Source organism: Oenanthe melanoleuca, chromosome 1 (assembly GCF_029582105.1).
Source record: "Oenanthe melanoleuca isolate GR-GAL-2019-014 chromosome 1, OMel1.0, whole genome shotgun sequence".
Lineage (NCBI taxonomy): Eukaryota > Metazoa > Chordata > Aves > Passeriformes > Muscicapidae > Oenanthe > Oenanthe melanoleuca.
The window spans coordinates 63,794,562-63,818,708 of record NC_079333.1 but is presented as its reverse complement, the minus strand read 5'-3'; the positions used below and the strand labels follow the sequence as shown (position 1 = coordinate 63,818,708).

The 24,147-nt window shown below is 34.8% G+C and overlaps 1 protein-coding gene across 2 annotated transcripts in view; it reads right to left on the bottom strand.

The window, feature by feature from the left end:
* The window catches only part of PIBF1 (progesterone immunomodulatory binding factor 1), a 103,690-nt gene that overhangs the window by 28,886 nt on the left and 50,657 nt on the right, over nt 1–24,147 (bottom strand). For both annotated transcript variants that reach the window (XM_056483208.1, XM_056483218.1), the window contains exons 11-15: nt 13,252–13,417; nt 9,975–10,125; nt 5,933–6,023; nt 2,521–2,623; nt 645–775 (exon numbers count right to left, since the gene is read on the bottom strand). In XM_056483208.1, coding sequence (XP_056339183.1) covers nt 645–775; nt 2,521–2,623; nt 5,933–6,023; nt 9,975–10,125; nt 13,252–13,417 — 642 coding nt within the window. The remainder of the gene's footprint in view (nt 1–644; nt 776–2,520; nt 2,624–5,932; nt 6,024–9,974; nt 10,126–13,251; nt 13,418–24,147) is intronic.

Sequence of the window (24,147 nt, the reverse complement as noted above, 5' to 3'; positions counted from 1 at the left end):
TTCTAATAGTTACTGTTTGCTTTTCCTAAACCAACACACTACATGAACACCCAATACTTGAAATGCAAATTCTTCTGTAGAGCAGTGGGACTCAGCTATCAACTTCCTTGAAAATCAAGGGACATATTTTGTAGCAGTTTACCTGGGAATCAGATGTCAGGGAAGTTGCTGGAAAGTTGATGCTGGGAAGTTGCTCAGAGAGCTCTTGGATACAGCAGCACATCACAGTGTCTCCATGAGACCATATGCTCTAATTACGGCTGAAATACCCCATATATTGGTGGGCTACTGTATTATTTTTCTCTGACTATTTTTTCTTTATTTTTACTGTTGTATAACTAGTGGGTTATTCTTTCCTTTTACTCTTCTGAACTCTTCTCTATTTCATGAGAGCTCTGCTCAATCCCAAACTCACTTTAAACCTGTCACAGCTACTTTTTCAAGCCTAAAGTACCCTTTTCTGACATTGTGAGAGAAATAACAAGTGCTACTGTTCCAGCACGAAGACTGGAGTTGGTCAATGATGGAGTGTTAACATCTCAACTTTGTGGACAACAGCACATTTTTTTTCTAACGATAAAAATGTAAGTGATTTTACCTTCAGTTTAAGAGAAAGTAAAACAAGAATCATTGACTTTAATTACCTGACATCTTTTTCAAGTTGTGTAATATGTTCTTTCTGTAAACTTATTTGAGAATCTCTCTGTTGCACCGTTTCAATGAGGTATTTGTATGGCTGTTGTGCTTGGTTCAACAAAGAATTTGCTCTGTCAAGCTGCAAAGAAAAGGTAGAACTACTATAAATTTTTAAACTTCTAAATCACAAGTATTTGATTATTACTGAATTATTATTGGTATTATTGTTTTTTACCAACTGCATATTAATATAAACTCCAAACCTGTTACTAGACACACAAAAAAGGAAACACACCACCTTCAAACTGATAACTCTGTTCTAATTGTGTGCTATTTTCACTGCAATAATTACACTTCCCTACACTTCCCTAATCTGCATTTTCAAGGGTTTTAATGTAACAGCTTCCACTGATTAAAAAAATGCACAGAGTAAATGCCTCTGTTTATGGTCTTACCAACTTACTGTGATCTTTTCCTCCCTCCTTTAAAAAGCAGAAAAGATTGTATCACAAATACCACACTTAAGTAGCAGTATTTGAGCCAAGTTCAAACCAAAAGCTGATAAAATAATTTTTGCATCAGCTTTTTATCCATGCTCTAGACTTCATCTAGATGACTGAACAAACTGTCAGTCAAAAGGATAATACTGGGCTATCTAAGAATGCTGTAGTCTACAGGATCTCTGGTTTCTTCTTAAATCAAAAAATTTAAGAAAGGTAATAGCTTGGAGTAAAAATTATGTAAAGACAGCAAAGAGAGGTTTTAGACCTTTACACAAAAAAAACAATGTTTAACTTGGTACTGCATTGTATTGTGATTTAAACTATACAATTATATGGTATAAGATCGAAAATTTAATGGCAGGATAAAAATGAGCTGAAGATGTTCCTGTGGAAGTTGCAGGAATTTGAACTAACGTCACTGATACTGAATTTTTCATCAGTGATATATAAGCAAGTATAAAACTACTGTGACTAAGGAATGTATTGAAGTGAAACACAGAAAAATTTAAGATGAAGAATAGTGATATGGAAGAATACCAAGAATAACAATGGATTCACCAATTTCCTGATGTCTTCCAAGAAAGAACCTGACAGAATATGTTTTAGTCAAATAGAAATCACCATGACATACTAAGAATATATAACAAATTATAGTATTGGTTAAAAAATCCCCAAACTTCATTGTTCATGCATCTTTCACTGAAATAATCTATTTAATCATATATATACATATAAAATTTATAAAATTAATGTAATATAATATTTTGCAGAAATTCAAGTATTTGCACTCTGTAAAGTACTTGGGTGTAGCAATTCGAATTTGTAATTAATGTGGCTTTAAAAATCAAACTGTTAACCACACTCCTGAATTAGTAAGCCTACAAATTACATATGGTGGCAACATCTAATAGCAAACCTAGTTGTCTTTTCATTCCTATGAGGAAAATGAAAAGAGAATCTTAAAGATTTTTAAAAAATTAGTTTGCCCTAGTTCTGGGACATTTCAAGCTGAGGTTTGTTAAATATCTTCAAAAGTGATTTAACAGAAGAGCTGTGTAAGAAGTAGCAATGCAGTCATTGAACAATTTAGTATCAAACAGAACAAACTAGCTTGGCTGGCTGTTCTTCTATTCAGAAATCAAAACGTTGTCTGTCTGGCTCACATTCTTGTTTAGCCTGTAAAGTAATCCTCCTTTCAATATTAGTTGCAAAACACAATATAAACTTCTTTGAAAACTTCTATCATGGAGTTTTGGTTAATTATGAGGCAATTTTTTAACATCAAATAGATAAAAAACACTGTTTAGAAAATATTTCATTTTATGAACAGCTGTTCTGCAATGTTGCTACATATTTGAATTTTTGTGTAATAATGATTTACCTCTTGTGAAATCTGTATTACTTGTTCCTTCTGATGTTCCAGATCTTTTACAAGCATCGAGTTTTGCTTTTCTAGCTGCAATAATCTTCTTGCCAAGTGAACACTGTGCCAATAAAAAGCAAGCTCAACTTGAATTTTTTCCAAAATAGGCAAAGAAATTCTCACATTTATGCTTCAGGACTTGATTGCCTTAATTTTTCACCAATGCGTATATATTTATATATATTTTTTTAAACTTATACATATATTTTATATATATTAGCATATATAAACTACATACTTAAACATGCTGCATGGTCAAAGTTAGAAAAACAGTGAAAATATTACAAAATTTAACAGCACTAAAAAAACATTCCCACAGTTATGCTATTGTAGTATTTTTTACAAAGTGATTACTTATACAATTTTCCAATACTATACAACTGTACAACTACTGTCAAAATCCTTCATCTAATTATGATTATTTACTTCCTACCAACTTTACAGACTCATTTTAATTCTAACTTAAGTAATTGTTTTAAAATGCTCATTAATATATGTTTTGCAGTAAAACACTGAAAAATGTAGTATTTTATCACTTTCAAAAGAGAGGGAAAATTGTTTTGTCTGACATTTAATATGCTAAATAATTAAATGTAATTGCCAATTTTGTTTGAAATAAACTCTTACATAGTTACAGATTAACTTTGAAGGATTATTGAGCTGCTTAAACAACTTAGGTAAAATTAGATCTTCTACCTCTTGCAAGCTTCATATCAAGAATCAAAGAGTTTATTATCCATTCAAGAGCACAGGTCCATAAGCTGCAATGGGAAGATTCATTATGCACTGCAGAGCTTACTAGCAGACAACTAACCTAGACTTCCAAACTCTTATGAATCACAGAATGGGCAAGGTTGGAAAGGACCACAGTGGTCATCTGGTCCAATCTCCAGAACATGTTGTGCAGGACTACATCCAGGTGATTCGTGAGTAACTCCACAACCAGTTCCTGACTATGATACAGAATTTATGAGAATGCAAGCGGCCTAACACAGACTGACAGGGAGAGTGTATTTACCCTGAAACTCGGGCTTAAGAGTGCATAAATCTAGATGAGTGTACAAAGTTTATCTGAAAATTTGACCACTCATAACCTCCACCTCTTCCTCAGTAACATGTAAGAGACTTCTGGATTTGGCAGAAGTCTTAATATTCTTCATCTGTGTTGTAAACACACTCTTTCATGCACTAATCTCATCTAGTACAACAGAGAAAGGAACCACTTCTTTGACTAGTAGCTGTCAGAGTGTAAGGGAAAACTTAGATACCCTCCCGTGGCAAATTCAGGAATGCAGCCCACTGTAATTTTCCCAGCTACAACTATTCAGAGAACTTCTCCTGAATTTGCAGATATATAAGGATAACACAGGTACATCTTTCAAGTATACTTGTCAGTATGTTCTTTGACTAGTTTAAATTGAAAGCAAAGAGACAAAGGGACTGATGTGCAAAGACATCTTATGCTGGAAACATTTGATTCCATCTATACTAGAAAATTATGCCGTGCTCAAGAATGTGATAATTCCTTGTTAGCAAATCACCAAAGTCATCCTGGTAGCATTCTGCATTCTCTCATTAACACCCTCCAAGCAGTTTCTAGGCATAGCTGAGAAGTCAGCATGGGCAAGGAAATCATTGCCAATATGGTGTTCACATGTAGCTTAACCTACACTGAGAATTGTTTTATGGCAATGGGCTACTATAGGCCATTTGCTCTTGATGCTTCAGAGCATTCCCAGGCATGCTTAATTTAGTACTATGGGTGTACAATGCCTATGTCTGAAACAATGGAAGAATTGTTTCTGGCAAGTGGGCAAAGAGGTATTGACTCCACACTGCTTGAAAAGGTCGGTTTTCTACAAACTTTCAGAAACTGAAGTGCATGATGAGAACTTAAAGGAGTTATTTATTTAGGATCCTATATTTCTGGGATTAAAGAGCAGGTAGTGGACTCCAGAGAGAAGATAATTGACATTTGTAATAGATTCTCTTTCCTTAAGCAATCCTAGACAGCAGAAAATTTATCTGTTTCTTCAATGGTGCTATACACAGAGGATAGTGTCAGAGTCTTTGTTTTTAGAATCTTTGGCAGTCAAAGGCATCACAGAAAATTATCTGCATGGCAGTTTTCCTTGAATCAAAATAGCAGGTAAACCATACACAGTCTTTTATGGCCTCTTTAATCTTTTTAATTCTAAAAGATAAAGAAAGTCTACGAATTCTCCAACACTATTATGAAGGATTAAGTCAGTTTATTCATCAATGCCTTTTGGAACAAAAGCGGAGTGTATGAGTCATTCCAATAGAGCCACTTCTAAGCTCAGAAAGTGTCTTCCAAGCATATCTGAAATCCTGGCCTGATCATCAGATTCAGCATTCAAAGAAAATTTAACAGAGTTTTTATATATGTAAAGAATCTAAACTGCATCTAATAAGGTGACGAAAAAAAGGATGGAAGTGGAAACTCAGAAAGGTCCCCAACCTATTGATAAAAGAGGAATTAACTGAAGCTTTAGGAAATGGTACTACAGAACTCTCAAAGTTTTCTAAACCAGATGTGCAACAGGCTTTTGGAGGTTTTTTGCACACTCCTGACCTTCCAGGGATGGTTACTCCACCACCTTCCTAGGCAATCCAATGCTTGACAACCACTTCTGTGAAGAAATTGTCCAACCTGAACCTCCCCTGGCAAGACTGAGGTCATTTCCTTTTACCCCATTGTTAGTTGCGTGGGAGAAGTGAGTCACAGCCACAACACACAGGCTCACAATAAGCCATTCAAATGTCACTATTATTTCTTAATGACAATGCATAGTATAAATTTATTAGCTCAAAATTACTATGATCAAGAGGTATGCTTTTCACCTATGCATCATTTTAGTCTATTGATCAAATTTTCAAATAGGCTGAACCAAACCAAACTAAAAAAAAAAGCAAGTGGAATCAGATCCTGTGTTAGTGAAGGTAAAATAGTGATGCTCTGAACCACTGTCCTTCTTAATATCCTGACAAGATATGTTTTTATTACTATTAAATAAAATAATTTTTAGTGCATTAATAATGCATATCCTATTATACAAATCCAAACAATGTAACTAATCTGTTTCTACAGCTGCTTAGTTTTATACAATTATAATTAATCTTTCTGAAAGTCAATGAGCAGAGATTTTAAAAGGACCTAAAAAAATAAGTATATGCTTATTCATATGCATCAACTATATTTACAGGTCCTGGTCCTCAATCTATTCCTGTATACTTAAATCATTAAAAAACCTCTTTATGTTAATCAAACTGCCTGGATTCTAACACATAATATACTGCATTTAGTTTACCTTGATAAACTTAAATTCATGAAGTACTTTTTCTTTACCTTTGCTTTAGTCGTCTTTTGGCTGTTGTAGGAACATTAGCACCATATCCATATGAGAAGAGAACCCTTTCAGCTTCAACTTCATCTTCCACTGCAAAAAAATTGCAGAAAGGTGCTGTTGAGAACAGTGCCAGAACTTACAAACTTCTAAGCAATTCTATTTACAACTCAACATGCAAAAACATTATTCTGTAAGCTAAATTTTCAGTTGGTGCAACCTTCTGGACTTGAGTGGAACAGTTTTTTTCACCATTAGCGTTGTATTTAGTGCCACACTTTAATTACTTACAACACCTTTTATTTTTATGATTAACATAAGACTTATGCAATAGGAAAGTAAAGGAAAATAGTTCAGCTGCTTTGAATATTCATACTGTTAGCGTGGTCACAGAACACATACTACTTGTATAAGTTTAATTCAGCAGTAGAAGGTTAGGTGGCTTAAGTTTTTAATCTAAAGAATTAACTTTCTGTGCATACATGAGAAAGTAGAGGAAGATAAAATTAGGAAGTGTTTAGGGTGACAGGAGATAACCATGTCCATGGAACCAGAAGGGTCAGCAGGAGACATCTGATATTGCTAAGGCAGCTGATATCACAGTGAGGCTGCTCACTATGGTTTTTGAAAGGCTGTGGTGATCAGAAATTTCACCACACTTGATGCAAACAAATGCCATGCGTTTCTTCAGAGAAGGGCAAAAAAAGGTTCATATGTATATGCAAAATGGAAATACTAAAAATAATCTCTGCCTCCATAGGTGATTGATTTCTGAAAATGCATTTCTAAGGGTTTTAGCAGATTATAATTGCTTTGAAAAGAAATCCCAATAGCAGCAAGATTAAAATGCGTATGTTCATATTTCAAGTTCTGAAATTCAGGTTTCCTCTCTCCTGTAAGACTAAGTGGGCCAGGAATAAAAAAAGAAAGAAAAAGAACAAGTGTATGTGTGAAGTAGACAGGTAGAGAGAGGGGTACAGAGAGGATGGGTAAAAGGGGACAATGAGAAACATGGGAGCGGCAGGGGTGTGAGAGAAGGACAGAGAGCAAGTAAACACCAGCCCAGGCACTACACAAAAGCTTTGATGAATCAAGTAGTTGGGAACTGGAGAAACAAATGTAGGAAATTATGTGAGTCCTATCTGACTCATCATGCTTAATGCTCAAGTGCCTCAAAATCAGAAATACCTTCATTTCTCAACAACTTGCAAAATGCAAAACTTCTGTTCTCACTTGTCTAATGCCCTTGTAATGCTATTTTAAACAAGGATTCTTAAAACATATTTAGAAAGAGAAAAGCCTCTAGAAGAGCACCCTGTGGTAAGTCACATATCTAGTTACATTAAAAACAATACAGAAATTCCAGTAATTATGACAGAAAAAGTTTATTAATGTGACACTACAAAGACACCAGCACTTCAGAGATGTCTTAAACATGACAGGGAATTATTCAGTGCTGTAAAGACCTCTGGTTCAGAAAAACATAAAGAATAATTTAACCCACCATTGTTAACACTCTTCTTTTTGGTTACATATTCAGTCTCAGAAAAAAATCAGTAAGATCCTGTTCTGTAAATTCAGATCTGTCCATAGTGTCCAGTAAATGTCACATCATGAAGACAAACACAAACTTGAAAATGTTGTAGGTATCAAAATGATATTCTGTATCAGTGTGTGCTTCTCTTCTCTTTCAACATTCCAGGCCCTTCACCTGACTTTGTGTTGTAAAATATAGTGCCATTGTGAGGACACAGATAGGTCCAGTCTTTTTCTTAGAAAAATACTAACCAATGGAAAGAAGAAAAATCAAACAACTAGTGTACAAAAAAATACCCTAATGTTAAGACTGTGCCCTGAAAAGGAAGAACAGACAAATGCCCAGGATATTTACTATTGTTACTCATCTGGAAACCTCTCAGTTGCTGTAAGAAGTGGCTATATAAATTCTTGATAGCTTGCTGAATAGGCTGTTTCATGCCATTTACATATTAATAAAGTAAGGCGTAATGATCAGGGAGTAACAGTAAAAACTCAGTGATCTCTTCCATATGCATATTTTCCAAAGTAAAAAATAAAAACTTTACACACATATACATATATACATATGCATATGCATATACATATACATAATACAACAAAAGCCATCTCACATGTAAATAAATAAATACAAAGTTTATTAAAAAGTCCAGAAAACCCAATTCCCAAATACTGTAAAACAGCAGAGGCTTCATGACTCAGAATGAAGAAAAACATTATATGCTATTTAAATATAAAAAGTTGACCACAGGAATGAAGATTAATCCTTATTACCACTAAAGTTTGTAGAAAACTCTAACTGTCTTCCAGACAATACTTCAGTCTAAATTATATTCCCCAACAGACAGACTGAAATATTTCCATAACACATTCTATTTGAAAAATAGTTATATTTCCTTTCAGTTATTTTCCTACCCTTAGTTCCCTATGACATGTAACTATCAGAGCATATTTTGAGACACAGGAGGAAGTATATCTGTCTCCTCTTTCAAAGCAGTTGTTTTTTTAATACTTTTTTTTTCTGTTTTCCCTAAGATACTAGACAAAACTAGTATTAATCTTAACTTTCTATGTCAAATACAGTGAAATAAAAATATTAAATTAATATTTTATAAATTAAATAAAATTAAATTTCTATTAAATAGAAAGTATACTGAAATAATATTAAGCTATAACATTTTTTCTCCAAGGAAATCAGAAAATAAAGTAATTAGATTTTAAAAGAACAGTTCATTTGGAAACTTTCCTTTATTTAGCATTCTGTATCATAGAATGTAAATTGTAATTAAAATAGACATTTAAGAAGAGGTTAAGAATGATCTGGTAAAAAACTTTACTGCCATCCCAAGATGCGTAAGAAAATGTAAACCAGTCTAAACAAAACAGTTTTCTTAACTCTACCTTCTCCTTGGAGAAAATGAAGGTGAGGTCCAAAAATTCTGTGTTAATACATAAATACTTCTTAGGCAAGTTTATATATATTTACACACTTCAAAAAACATGTTACTGACTAAAACAGAAGCGTGTATACAGCAAACACACTTATGGTCAGCCTGGAACCTTTGGGTAGTCAAGATATTCTAAGTACAGGCTGTAGTGCATAAAATTAATAAAGTATGTGCAGTCTGGTTACTAAAGATACTCTAAAATCACTGCATCTTGGTAATGCACACTTTGCTAGACACCACTGTTTATATATAAAGCTCATGCAACAATCTTCTATACAGAACACTTCATAAATTCTGACTATTTTTTGAAGGAGGAAAGCAGAAAAGGAGATGAAGACAGTTGAATTAGTCTGAAATTTTAGAATGTCCTACTCTGTTTATGCACTGGCTAGATTTCAAGATTACAGTCAGAGTTTCAAATTAGAAATTAATTGATTTGTGGATTGATTTAGGCTGACAACCAAATAAAGAAAGATTTTACACAAATTTTACTGTGTTTGGGAACATTTTAATTTTTGTGAATGAGAGACAAAAAATTTGAAGAGTAATCAGGTATGAATTTAATCCATGGTTTAGTAATTGGAACAGACTGAACTGCCACAAGCAACTATTAATGTCTAATTATTATTAATTCAACAGAAGGAAGAGTTTTTTTCTCCTTCCAATTAGTTAAAAAATTCACATTAATCACTGTATTGAAATACAAAACCTGTATTTGCCTGTAAACAAAGAGGGCTTCCTGACATTTAAAATGTACTTAAATAATAGAAGAATCCTAAAGACTGTATCTAATTATAATGGATAATTAGAATAAGGAAAAAAGAAATGACTGAATACCGAGGTGATTTTCAGTAAGCACCAACTTAGACATATGGATGTTTGATACACATTCACAGGTACACTGCCATCACTATTTTCTATTAAAATAATTACTGCCTTTTACTTGTCAGGCACAATGAAGAAGAATGACAGGCACTGTAGTACTTCCCAAGCATCATGAGAAAAAAGATATAGTAAGCCAGAAGCACCTACAGATAAAAGAACTTGTGACAGAACTTACTTTCTGCTGTTTGCAGTATTATCTCATCAAGCTCTTTTTCAAGTTTTTCATAAGTATCTAGTCTTGCTTGAAACTCAGAATTCTGTGTTTGAAGCTCAATAATTCGGGTTTCGCTAGAAGACTGAAGACTGTAAAATTCCTTTGTAAGCACCTGTGAGAATGAATAATGGAAAGGGACTCAGCATTACAGTGATGTTTGAAAGAGGCAAAATATACGACATGTAAAATGTGTACCAGTATGATATTAAATATTTGATGTACGTTTTGCACAGCAAAGATAAAAATACTTTAAAAAGCAGTTATTCTCTCAATAATATTATCTTGCACAGATCAAACTCTCAGATCTTAGGCCTATCTGCTGAGGCCTTAGCAATTCCAAGCAGCTGTCTGAAACAGCTACCATAATTTTAAAGGAAACTTAGGAAAAGCCAGATAACAACTAAATTCACACACAGCAGTCAAAATAGTGTAAATGCAATAATTTTTGTTCCTTTAACTGGATTCTGATTTCAGTCATCAATATATGAAGATTCCTTTACAGAATGTAAATTTTAAAAATTGCCATTAAAGCTATTTCAAGTCTTATTACTGATTTATTAATAAAAGGTAATATGCCATCAACATTCAAGAATTATGTAAATACTTAATCCACTAAGCTTAAGCAAAAACCCTCAAAAGTAAAAGCTAGGAAGGCCTGTATAATAATTTAAGTTTGAGAAAGCAGTTGATAATAGGAAACAACATTGACCAATTAAATACACACCAAACTGGAGTAAGAAAATCCTTGGTAAGTAAAGAAGCAATCTACATACTTTGCAGAAAAAAATCCCACCAAAACAGGTAAAGCAATAACAAAGCAGTACTGCTGTTGAATTTCATACTAACTGCCTAAGTAAAGATCACATCAGAATAACAAGTGAATATAGATTTGGAAATACAGAAATATATGCACAGTATGCAGAGCAGTAATACCAGGGTCACTGTCAAAACCACAAAAGAATACACAAGGCTTAAAGAAACAAGCCATTTGAATATAAAAAGTTCGGTCTAGTGTCACAGAAAAAATAAATGTATACGTTAAAACTAGGCAACATATAAACCATCTATTTCCTAGTTTAGCAAGAGAAACTACTCTATGCCCTAAATAAAAGCAAGAGTTACTCCAGAAAGCTGTAGCGAGCCACAAGACACCAGTGATTACACTATTAATAAAGACCTGCAAGAGTAAGGAAAAACCTTAGATTAATGCTATATATAAGAAAAAAAATAAAACCTCCAAGAATTCAGTCAAAAAGAACAAAAATAAAAGCTTCAGACATCAAGTATTTCAATTATGCAAGAATATTTCTTAATGAAAGAGCACTTAAGCGCATATTTCTTCATGAAAGAATTAAAAACTATCTCTCTAAAGAGAAAAAGAAGTGCCAAGTGTTAGTAGAACTGAATGCCAAATATTTGAGTTATTGTCAGATCAAAAAATTTCCACAAAGAAAATGAAAATGTAACTAACTCAAATTGAAACACATTCTCCAAGTTTAGACATGTCTGTGCAATTAAAATTCTGTTTAGCAACCTCTAAGTTTAGCAAAACTGGCACTCCCAGTGCTTGTGACCACAACTAACCTCATCAGCCAGGATCTGAATGTCCCAATACGGACAAAAAAAGAAATTACAATCTATCTGAAGCTCTCTAATTCTGTTTCCACTCTATAGTTCCTTTTCATAAACAACTTAGGCAGGTTCAGCACTAGAAATAATGGGGACCTGAAGACTGGTGTCCTTCCCCCAAGAAACAAAAGTTGCCATAGATGTCACTTTCTTCTGTCCTGTCCAGTTTTTTTTCTTGACATTCATTTGAAACATACACTACCAATCTCATTTAAATCTCATAAACAGGACTCTGTGATATGTTTTTGGGACTAACTTTGGACAGGTGAAGAAATTTTGTTTTCAAGTAAGTTTTCTCTGTGGAATACTCACATTTCCAAGATTAAAATAACTGAACAGGACAGGATACGTATGCTTGAAAGACAATAAATTCTAAGGTTGGAGAGATAAACAAGCCCAAGTGGTTAAAGTCCCCACAAACAGGTGAATTGGCTGCAGGTGCCCAGTCTGTGTCCCTCAGCCAAGGGGGATGCACCTCAAGGAAACTGTATTTAATAAAGCACAAAAATGCTGCATGGCAGTGAGGAGTGAGGGGAAAAAAGTGAGAGAGAGCCATGGTGCTGACACTGAGGTGAGAGAAGGAGGGGAGGAGGTGAGCCAGCTGCCAGAGCAGAGATCCCCTCTGCAGCCCATGGTGAAGCAGGCTGCCTGCCTGCAGACCAAAACAGATGTCCACACTGCAGAGGACCCCATGCTGGAGCAGGTGGACATCCCTAGAAAGCACTGCAACCTATGGAGAGCCCAAATAGAAGAATTTCTCCTGAAGGAAGCAGCAGTACATGGAGGATCCACACTGGAGCAGGATAAAAAAGTGTGACAGGAAACACCATCAGAGAGGAGCTCTTACGGACTGACTCGAACCCCTACTTCCCATTCCTCCATGCACTGGTCTGGAAGGGGGAGGTGCAAGTCAGAAATGAAGGAGGGAAGTTAAAATATAAGAGAACAGGGTGGGCAAAGATGTTTTACTTCTTGTCTTTGTTTCTCACCATCCAACCTATGTCAATGGGTATTAGCTGAAATTACTTTTCCCAAGGTCAAATCTGTTTTGCCCCTGATGGTAACTGGCAAGTGATCTCCCTATCTTTATATCAACCCTGCTCTTTACAAGCTCTCCAAGAGGATGAACAAGTGACTGGGTGGGTATTTAGCACCCCACCAAGGCAATCCATCATGCTAGGACTGGGAAGGTTAGGTCTTTTCAATGCTGTATACACCATGCTCACCTTGTCTTTTTTAGCTGTGAAAAATTTATTCCAGATTTGTGTGTCAATAAAAAGTATTTTGTTATGTAACAATGCTATTACAGATGCTTGTTGCAAATAGTTATACTGAAGTCACTGTACTTGTTTTGGTGCAACTGTCTTCTCTCCCTACAATTCGCGCACAGACTGACATAAGCAGCTTTGTGACACAAACAGATAAATATACCCCACATGAATGAGGTACTGTCTTTAACATCTTTCCATGAGAGATTTTTTGCTTTTTCCTCTCCCTGTGGTCTTGTGTTCAATTAAACTGTTCAAACATAGTAAGCTTTGTCATTAGACTCTGCTTCTATATATATAACTATATATTGCCCTGTAAAGTCTCTCTTTATATAACATACCTCCAGCTTTCTCTGGTATTTCTCACATTCCATTTGACACTGTGAAAGATTCTTAGCTGTTTCTTGTTGCATGAGTTGAACATGTTCAGTTTCAAAGGACTTTAACTTACTTTGGTGAAGAAGTTCAGCTACTTTGCTTTCTGTGCCAAGCTGCATTTGTCTATACCTAAAAGGAAAACGAAAAAATAAGTTTAGCTGATTCAAAAATAAGCAAAATTGGAATGTATCCTAGTTCTGTTCATTACAGGTATAAATTTCAAAAATCAATACCATATTTTGAAGATCTTAGTAAGTATTAATATGGTTATCTCTGTAACTGTTGTAACCTGCATTTGAAACATCATTATGAAAATTCAATATTATAATGACAACACAACACAGTAGGTAGAAAACTCTGTCAATGGCTTTTCTAAATATGTTGTTAATGCAGAATCACATGACAATGACCTTACAGTATACCTTAGTTTCCTTATTTTTAAAGTGTTATATCAATGTGAATCTCCTCCTTAGTACACAAATGTATGCACTGAAGTCTTTTCATTGGAGAGATATTAATGAAATGTTGTCCTTCCTCTTCACCACCATGTGTTTACATGTGATAGGGACAAGTGGCATTAGACATCAGTGATATCAATGGTGCACCCTTTTGAGGTATCATGGGTATCAGCTACACTTTTTTACCATACCCAAAGATATAAAGAAAAGTCAGACTACAGTGGTGCAATAATTTCCACAGTCACTCAGATTCATAGATCCTTCTCAAAGAGCCGAAATGAAATATAATTTTTAGATCACTGTAAGGTAGTTATAAGTGACAAATAATATTCCACTTAGAAGTGGACTTAATCTATTTTATTCATTCAATCTACTTAACAGGCAATCTTAAAAACGAGGTGTAAAAAAGTTTCCTGATGGAATACTACAATATTAGCTGAAAATTTAGGTGATGTGAAGAACAGGAGAAAATCTAATGAATCTTAGCATTAAATAATATGAAATTCAAAAGAGATATATGCAAAGTAAATCACAGGTTTTAAAAATGATCCTGATCATATACATAAAATTATGAACTCCCAGCTGACTGTTTTCATTCACTAGTGAGAACTTGGGATTTTTTTATACTTAAAACCATTAAAACTTTGGCTCAGTTTTTTTGTCAAAACAAACATTTCAGAAATTACCGTGGAAGAAATGAATAATACAGAACTCATTGTGTCACTTTGCAATTCCATGTTGTTGCCTGCATTACTGAACACTGACAACCATTCCAGTACCTCACCTCGCAAGGACTACAACTGTCAGAGCATCAGAGGAAGGGTTACCTCTGACATCCAGCAACACCACGCAATCACACAACTGCACTGTGAGGAATAAATTGCTTAAGCAAGCTAGGACTCCACAGCTTGGAAAAGAGATGTTATAATGAAAAGGAAGAAATAAGGGGCCTGTCACAAAATAAGAATGGAGAAGGGAATCAACTGTGTTTCCCAGTAGATGAATGAGAAGTCATCTAATGATGCAGAATGAGAACAAATATAAATTGTTTTTCATGCATGAAAGTTGTGGAATTCCTTACCATAAGATACTGTGGATGCTAAAAATTAACACTTATTTGAGAGAATACTTAACAACTTGCAGCAGAGAAGTCCTTTGAGAACCATTAAATGCAAGATGGTATTTCTCACACTGAAGCCACTTCACAACAAATTGCATGATTGCCAGATAAGCCTTTACTCTAACCCAGCATGGCTGTTGTGCTAGCTGTCATCTGTCAAATAACAGTTGCAACACAATTCCACCCTATTTAGCACCTAATCTTTAGGTGGGACGGAGAGTGTTTAACAAAAACAAGGGGATTACTTAAAATATTTTCCCTGAGGATTTCAGATGTAGGAATGTTTCTAAGGCACAAAGAGGGAGCAATTTTCACTGGAATTAATTTAAACAGAACAAACAGGTGTCACTATGATGTCCCTGACAATCACATCCATCTACATGTAAATAGTCCAACACATGAATAAGATTGTTTCCTCACTGCATGAGCAGAGCTTGGAAGTTCTAATTACTGAGCTCATTAAAAGTTTTTCTTTTAAAAACAATTTTTTTTATAATAGTATGACAATTGTTCTCAAACAGAGTCACTGCACTTAAGCTGCCAAATGCCAGTTACCTATCGAGTACTCCTGCCATTTTTGCTTAGGGATGCTTTTCAAGTGCTGATACTTTCATCACTGTTTCCCGACTCTATGTTCCTGGTTTCATTTTACCACACAAAAAATATTTCAGCACTCTTGAATTCTCCACACTTTGCACACGACTGACTGGCTGCAGACATGACACTGAATCTGTTCTGGTATACACATTGTTTACAATGCTTTGTTCCAAAATGAGTTAAGTCTTCATGAAGATACATGTCATTCAGCCAACAACACAATGAAACACACAAATTTAATTTTAGTTATATTTACTGACTCTCAACAACAAATTTGCACCTTCCACCTCAACACAAAACAAACAGCAAAGCCTTCCTGTACACAGCCTCAGACCTTCAACCACTCTCAGCTTCAATGAGCTGTACTGTACTGAGCTGACACACAGGAAACACGCATGTACAGAGACATCCCGTACTTCTCTGTACCTACTTTCTATACTTGGTGAAGTCTGTAGATCTCTGATGATTCTACTCAACAGGGTGCTTTCAGAGCATGCTTCTCAACCCAATCATAAGCAGTAACTTCAGAAAGAAATTTTATCCTTTGTTTTGGAAATTTGAAGCTGCTTACATGAGCACGATCTGTTTTGCACTGGCAAGGTTATGACAGGTCAGGTTTTTTTTTTAACCTTACTACACTGCTGATTTCACTAGAAACTCCTTCACCACAACACCATTCAGGGTTTCTTTGTCATATTTGCTTTTACTTGCCAGATAGTATCTCTGCTTTCTTGGCTACTATTTCAGCCCAAGTGTGTGTGCATGTATGTACAGAGTCATGTAACAGAATGTGCTGAAATACATTCCTTTATCTGCCTAGATGGTCTCTGAGGAAAAAAAAAAACAAAAAAACCCCCCCAAAAAAACCCAACACAAAACCACCCTATGCTTTAATTCTACTATTATGGAAAAAAACCAAACCAGTGGAATGTGGGTCTGCAGGATTTTTCTGCGTTGAGAAATTTTAGCAAACTTGATGTAATGACCGAATAGTTTTTTGTCTCACAGAAGAATGAGAGTTGGGAATCAATTAGCTTGAGCTAATGAAAAGAATCTTACATGTAAGAATCATCTAGAATGAGGTCTCAATTATGTCTCCCTGCCATTAGGTTGATCAGTTGATGCCTGAAGTTTACTAAAGCAGAGACATAATGGTAATCAAAAAAATTATTTCTACAGTAAAGGAGAAGAGGTACTTGAACTCAGAAAGGGACTTGAACTCTCTTTGTAAGGTTTGAAAGATTTTTTAAACACAGAAACTTGTTTTTCAAGTAGTGGATCATAATATAATAACATGTCAAAATATGCATACCAAAAAGCAAACAGAAAAGATTTAATGGTAAAATCATGTAGTCTGGACGTTGAAGAAAATATGGCAAGCAAGTTTTTTTTTGAATGGAAGAACTATAAACTACTATAAACTACAAAACCTGAGATGTACAGCATTAGTCTTCAAAAAGATAGTTGAGCAATGAAGTACATTAGAAGACAATACATTTGTAAAATTACCCTTCCAAGAAGTGGCAAAACCCAGTATTAAACTTGATAATAAGAAAGAAGGCCAAGCAATTAAATAAAAACTCTGTATCTTACAAAGAAAGTCCTACCAAAATTATACAAAGTGAAAATCTATTTCTGTAATTTTGTAAACCAGACTATACCAACCTAAAGCTTTGTGGGATATATTTTAGAAATTATTTTCAAGTTTAAAAATGGAAAAAAACCCCCTGTAATTTGTGAAATCACCCTGAGCCCACAGCTGGGTCAGTTCCAGATCTAAGATCTTTAAAGCAATTAGAATATACTCATATTTGTACAAATGTCTGTGCTTTGGTTCCGTGCCAAATTTGCAAAGAAACCTAAATGCTACATACATTTCCTCCCTAATCTGTCCTCTTGCAAACCTCCCACTTCCAGCCCCAACATGTCCCCTAATGTTCCTGACCTTCTCCCTCTCTGTCATAGCACCAGCCCAGACGTCTCTTGAATTCCAATTCGATTTTCATTCCTTATTCCCAGGACATCTGTTTTTCTTCTTATCTGTGTTCATAGCCTATTCAGCCTCCATTCCTATCTTATAGCCCTACTCTCTGCATTCTGGGTTTCTCTCTACTCTTCTATCACCCTCATAGTTTGGCATCCTTCCTCAAATCCTACCCATACATACTTCTTGCAATTTGAGATTCAAATTCCAGTTTAGCATTCTCACCTTCTTCAACTGAATCTGCTTCCTGAACTCCAAAGAGCCCCAACCTAAGCATAAAAGTACACAAATGAATTTTCCTTACTCTCCTTTGTGCCAACTGGAGTCACAAAAAGAGTAACAGTGGTCTAGATAGACCTCATTAAACTGTCACAGACTGCACTAATCCTGTCCATACATGCAGCAAACGGCCAGACTCCAGTCCAAACATGGGTACTCAAAGGATCTTGTTTCCACTGGTTCTCTTTTTGATCCTTGGTACTAAAAACTGGTTGGCTTATTCCTGAGCAATCAAAAAATTCCCATGATTTGTGTACACATGCTACTCACTAAATAACTAAAAATTTAAGAACTCAGATCTTTGGTTTTCAAATGTTTTCACTGTTCAGCTTTTGCAGCACTCAGATGAAGTCTGACTAGTCATGTAGCTGGCTAATTTCACAAAATGAAAGCCAGTTTCAAGATTTACCAGAAAATGGGTAAGAAATATGTCATTCATTTAAAAATGTATGTTTAATGAAGTTTTTATATCAACTTTATAAGCATTTTCAGTTTATTGTAGTATTTATTACTTCATACATGTCTATCAAATACATTAAACTATTTCTAATCAGGGCTAAAATAATAATGCATTTTGTAACAAAATTTAAATACTTCCAACAAAACAAAAGCTCCAAGTATAATGATTAAACACAAGATGAAGCATGTAATCTACAAATTTAAGCAATTAAGCAATTAAAATTTTGTTTGTTGAAATAATTTTCACTTAAAATTTGTTTTTCCCAAACATTATGCAGAGATTTTTTTCACCACAGTATTCCTGGTTCAGATTGTAATTAAAAAAATAATCCAGAAACATATAGCTTAGACGCTAAAGGGTAAACTTGATTTAACATTCAAGTTCTTACCAGATGTTACATTTGCTTTGTATCAAGTAATTAAACATACAGTACTTTTGCATGTGGTTCAGTAAAATCTGAGAGAGAAAGCTTAGAAGCTTTGTTTAAAGCTGCTTGCTTCAAAGCAGATTTTTGTGTTTTGCAGCATTCTAAGCATTTATTTCGTATTGGCCTCTGACCCGCATTCTGTCAAAAAAAAACTTCCACATACTATTTTGCAGTTTGTAGGAAATGCTAGCTCCAAACATCCACAGTCAGCAACATATACACTTGGTTTACACTCCTTGTAGCTTCAGGACACCTAAACCCAAAATCACTTACGCAATAAATTGGAGTTCGTCAGAATGTAGGACCTATATATTCTTTCTATCCTAACTACACTAATGCCCAGTGTACATTAGACTACAAGAATGAACAGTATGAAAGATTTGTCTGTCTTAAACGTATCTGCTGAATCATGCTGACTGACAGAGACAGAAATCCATCTTTGCTTCTTTGTCTCTGGACTATGCAATTGTGCCCTCTTTTATTTGACTCTGACTCTATGAAACATAGTATTCCCTCCTGCACCAAGATACAGCTTCAAGACTACTGGGTAGAGAGTGCCTCTGCCAAGCCTGTGCTTGGGAGTCATACTTCAGTCATGAGAATTTCCTAACAAAACTTCACTAGGGAGTTTCCTCTCAATCCTGGAGTTCTGTTGGGGATCAAATCTAGCCTTTCACTCACTGAAAGTGCATTCTTTATTTTGGGAAACTGTAAAAAAAGAAGAGCAGCTCCTATCATGCCCCTCTTACAAAAAATGAAGCAGGGTGGAATTACTACTCTGCAATACCACAGTGCTGCCAATACATACTTAGTGTGCTCACTTACCTAGACTATTATTACTTGGTTTAAGTAACCAGCATATTTATTGACTCTTTTGCTATTTGTTTCAATAAAATGAAAAAAATATTCAAATAACCTAACTGAACTTTACCAGTATACACTTATTATGGATTTGACAGCATCCTTAACAAAAAGAAAGGACCTGAAGAAACGAGTGAGCATGTAATAAAGGATGTGATATAATTTCACTGTTTCCTCCTCAAAACTTGTTTTTTAGATACATAAATAGGAGAACAAGGTCACCTCAGTAATTTTTAGGAGTCTCATGGTAGTTGCTTTTCTCTTTGCCATACAAATTAGTCAAAATGCATAACCTTGTGTTCTCATTTATGTTTCTGGTGATAAAAAATATAGAAGCATGAAACACATGGCTGGTCCAAGAATACCTACCAGATCTACTTTGGAAATCTGAAAATGTAAATTACCGCCTCACAAGATCCCTTGAATGAAGCTTCAAAGCTAAAGGGTGAAGAAATCAGCACCTCAAGCCAAAATAAGTTAGAAGAAGCTGAACAGTTCTATTGTTTCTGGCACAGCCTCAATACACTGCACAAAGTTATTTTTTGCATCTGTGTGCACTAGCACATAAAATGGCATAAGTCGTGGATCTTGGAAATATGAGAAACACTGAACGGAGGTGGACCATACATCTGGATGAGCAGCAGAATAAGCATGATTAAATTTCTCATTACCTAATCAACATCTTTGCTCAAAAAAATAAATACTTCATTAAAAAAAAAAATCACTTTGAAGTGACAAGATTGAAAAGGACCCCTGCAATGCAATATGGTTTTGTCTATTGTACATGTTTTAATTCAACAGCAAAGAACCCAAAGTACATTTATTAAAATCTCATTAAATCTTCAGTCATATTTTCCATGTATAATTTTCTCTATTTGATTTCTCATGGCATCCCAAACCATTAACTTTATTAAACCAATATTTTCATTTCATGATTTACTTCATTCCTTGCAAAAAATGCAATACTTACAAAGCTGAACTTTGTAATAAATCAACAAAAAGTCAAGGAATAGTATAAATATAGACTTAACCCCCAATAATGCATATTAATTATAAGGAAATAATTAATTGAAAATGCAACTGTGATGGGTTTTGATATGAGAAATATAAAACAGATCTGAGTGAAGAAAAGGCCAGCAACTTTCTTGAGATTTAACATTAAATATTTCTCTAAACGAAGTTTCAAGTTTGTAGCATACATTTGGAATTGTCTGACTTGATAATTTTTTCTTCTGTTCATAATTGTTTTTTCAAGATACTGTAAATTTTGATAATGATTCCACAATTTGCCTCTTTAAATCAAGTATTAGCTTTTCCAGAGATTCTACTACTTTATTAAAATATTCTCTAATTGTAATAGTACTTAGGTTTCTGGAAAATAATTGTGATAAATTGCTGTTGTAGCAGATAAAACATACATGAACACATCTGATATTGGAAGCTACAGAAATTGTCCATTACATTATCACTATTGCACTGCAAACATTACAAACCTTGTTTTCCAGTGCTCAATAAAATTAAGAGACTAAAGTCAACAGTCACAGAAAGACTCTGAACCTGTTGTCTGAATTTTTCCCTCTTGGATAAAACATACAAAAATTTGTCTCTTTGAATGCTCCTCTCCCATTACTCAGAGAGGTTATATTAATCAAATATACAGTTAAATCAATAGAAGTATTTTCTGGTATTTCTTGTGATTCTGCATGGAGTGATTATTACTTGCTAGTTTAAACTGCATTCCCTATTTCTGGATGCATATGCTCCTGTTCCTCTGATTTAACAGAAAATTCATTAAGATACTTTTAGATGTATTATATCTATACTTAACAAAATATAATTTTAATTCCAATAATGCAAAGAGAGAAAAAGTCAATGTGCAATGACTGACAGAGCAGCAGTTACATAAATGACAAGAGCAGTAACTAAATGTCTCTCCTTTTTTAACAAATAAAATCTAAAGGGCATTACAACTACAGACTACAAGAAGAAAAATGTTTGGAATGCCATATACCTCCTAAAAATAGTCATAAATAAAAATATAAATATTTAAGTTTTTAATTCCATATATATAACTTTTATTAAACCAGTAATATAAAAACTAAAATTCTGTTTTATACAGTGATAAAAAATTGGACGGTCAGCAAGGAAAAAAATAAGAAGAGGAAGAGTTATCACTGAAGCTTCCTGGAAAAGGACAGGGAGAGAAATGAAAAGGTAGGGACAAATCTTTTGAGGTAGGGCTAACTGGGAGACCATCAGACAAAGCTGGTAACTGCTGTGCCACCAGAGAAACTGCTTATTCCCCATCCATTTTCCCCACTGAGAGTCTGGCAGAATAGGTCAGAAGATTAGGGTTCAAACTGCCATAATTTAGCAAAGGATTGGTATGTCCTTTATATCACACGTAACAGGTCTGATTTCCTGATAAGCAGAGTTCAAGGTACAGGCATACCTTGTTATCTTTCAAGGACATGTTCCTAAAAGTGCTACAGTTAGCAGTGAGGGAGAGCAAACTACCTTTTCCCCTAATAATTACTGTAATGGATGGTCTCGGTGTTTGCAATCGCTTGTGAAAGCCCAGCATATTGCTGCACGATATTCCATTTATTCATCAGTGAACTTATGCCTTAAAAATAAGATCTCAATGATATAAATACAAATCAATTATTAAATAATTAAGATTGGATGGGATTTCAAGGGGTATCTGGTCCAATATCCCGTTCAGAGGCAGGTCACCTATGAAATCAGACCAGGTTTTTCAAAGCTTTAGCACTTGAAAACTCAAGGATGGAGAGTGCTCACAGTAATGCATTTTCTTTAGACCAAGTCAGAATCTTCTGTTTCAACTGACACTTTCCCATCCCTCTTCCATGCCCTGCTGTGAAGGACCTGGCTGCATCTTCCCAGTGACCTGTCCAGAGGCAGTGGGGATACTGGTGCTAGAAGCCCCAGAGATCAGGCAGAACACACTCCTCCAGCTCCTTCTCCTGGGGCAAGTTCTCCAGGCCTGATCATTCTGGTGGCTCTCCTCTACATTCACTCCAGTTTATATCTATGTTGCTTGTATTGGATATGCCAAAATTGGACTTTTCTTGATGTTTTGACTATTCTGATAATACAGCCCAGGATTTTGTAAGAGTAGTATACTGTTGGCTAATACTAAGCTTGCTGTTTACAAAAAACATTTGCTCCCTTCAAAGACAAGAAGGATGATCCCACACAAGATAATCTCCATTTCCTTATTAGCAATTGAATGCTACATAAAAACTATTAATATATTAAAATTCACATACCAAAGACTGCTATAAATGTACTTCCAGCAGTTGTTTTAAACTATGTATATACTAGAAAAATACATAGCTTTCCATCTGCTTTCCAGAACTTAAAGGAACTTACATTAAGCTGCCTGCAGGCCATCAGGCATGCTTCAGTGCAACTGGGCAGCTCAGGGGAGCTTTTGTTAGAAGAGCAAAGGATGGAAAGACACAGTAATGGCAACAGCAGAGATGGTCATCAAAGGAACTAAAATGATTGACAGACAAGCAGTGGGTAAGGGAGCACAACTGGATCTGTCCTGTTTCAGACCTAAGATATGTAAAATGTCCTTTCCTAAGCAGTCACAATAATTGGAACCACATTACCATTAACAGGAAAACAAAGCAGACAGTGTGAAGACCTCTATTCATGAGCATGACTTAAAAACCAAAAAAGCTCATTGACTGCATTTCAGCTCTAGAGACAACTATCAAATAATAAAGTGTTGTATATTGGCTGGTTTATTACAAGTCCTAAAGTGTAGATATTTGTGTCTGTTATTATCCAGAAATTAAACATATATTGGTTATAAAAAATATTTTCCTGAACTGTACAAGTCTTTCAAAGCAGAGAGTCTTTGTAGGAACAATAAACACATAGACAATGGTATCAAATAGCACAAGAGAATATGGAAGATACTTTTACAGCCCAACACAAAATGAACAAACTATAGTCATCTTATCCATGCTTATAAAAACTTGGAGCTGTAAATGAGATACAGATACATCACCAAGCTGCTTATGACACTTATGAAACAATCTAATTTCTCTTCATCTGCAAATATGAAAAAGGTCAAGTGAATCTAAGCTTTCTATAAAGCAGCCTATCCCAATAAATTCTTCAGTTATCATATTATCCTATATTACCTGCCGAGGCATGTGAGAAATGAAAATACTTAAAAAATGCAGTATTGTGAAAAATAATCAGTTAAACCCAAGCTGTCTCCATTCTTGAGAATATTTGCTTTCACTACATACTTTTCTGTATTTTATCAGTCATCTGGCAAGTTTAACAAAAGTTTTATAGAAAGATCCAACTTTGCCTTTAAAACTTTTGTTATTAATTTGAGAAAAGCAGTATTGTGAAAAGCACTTGAAAATAAAAAAAAACAAAATCCAGGTTTGAAAAGAAGAAAAGGAAGTCAGGATTCATGAACTACTAGGATACTAACAGGCTTTGCAATACAAGTTTCATGCATACATTCTAAGAGTCTTAGCTGTGATAGAAACATCACTTTTCTCCTGAGGCACAAAAGCAAAAAAGCACTGAAATTAATTTATTTTAGTACATATCATACTCAATATTCTGTTTCTCTGCTTCCCCTAATTATGTCCAGGTCTCTTCTCTCTTCCTACATA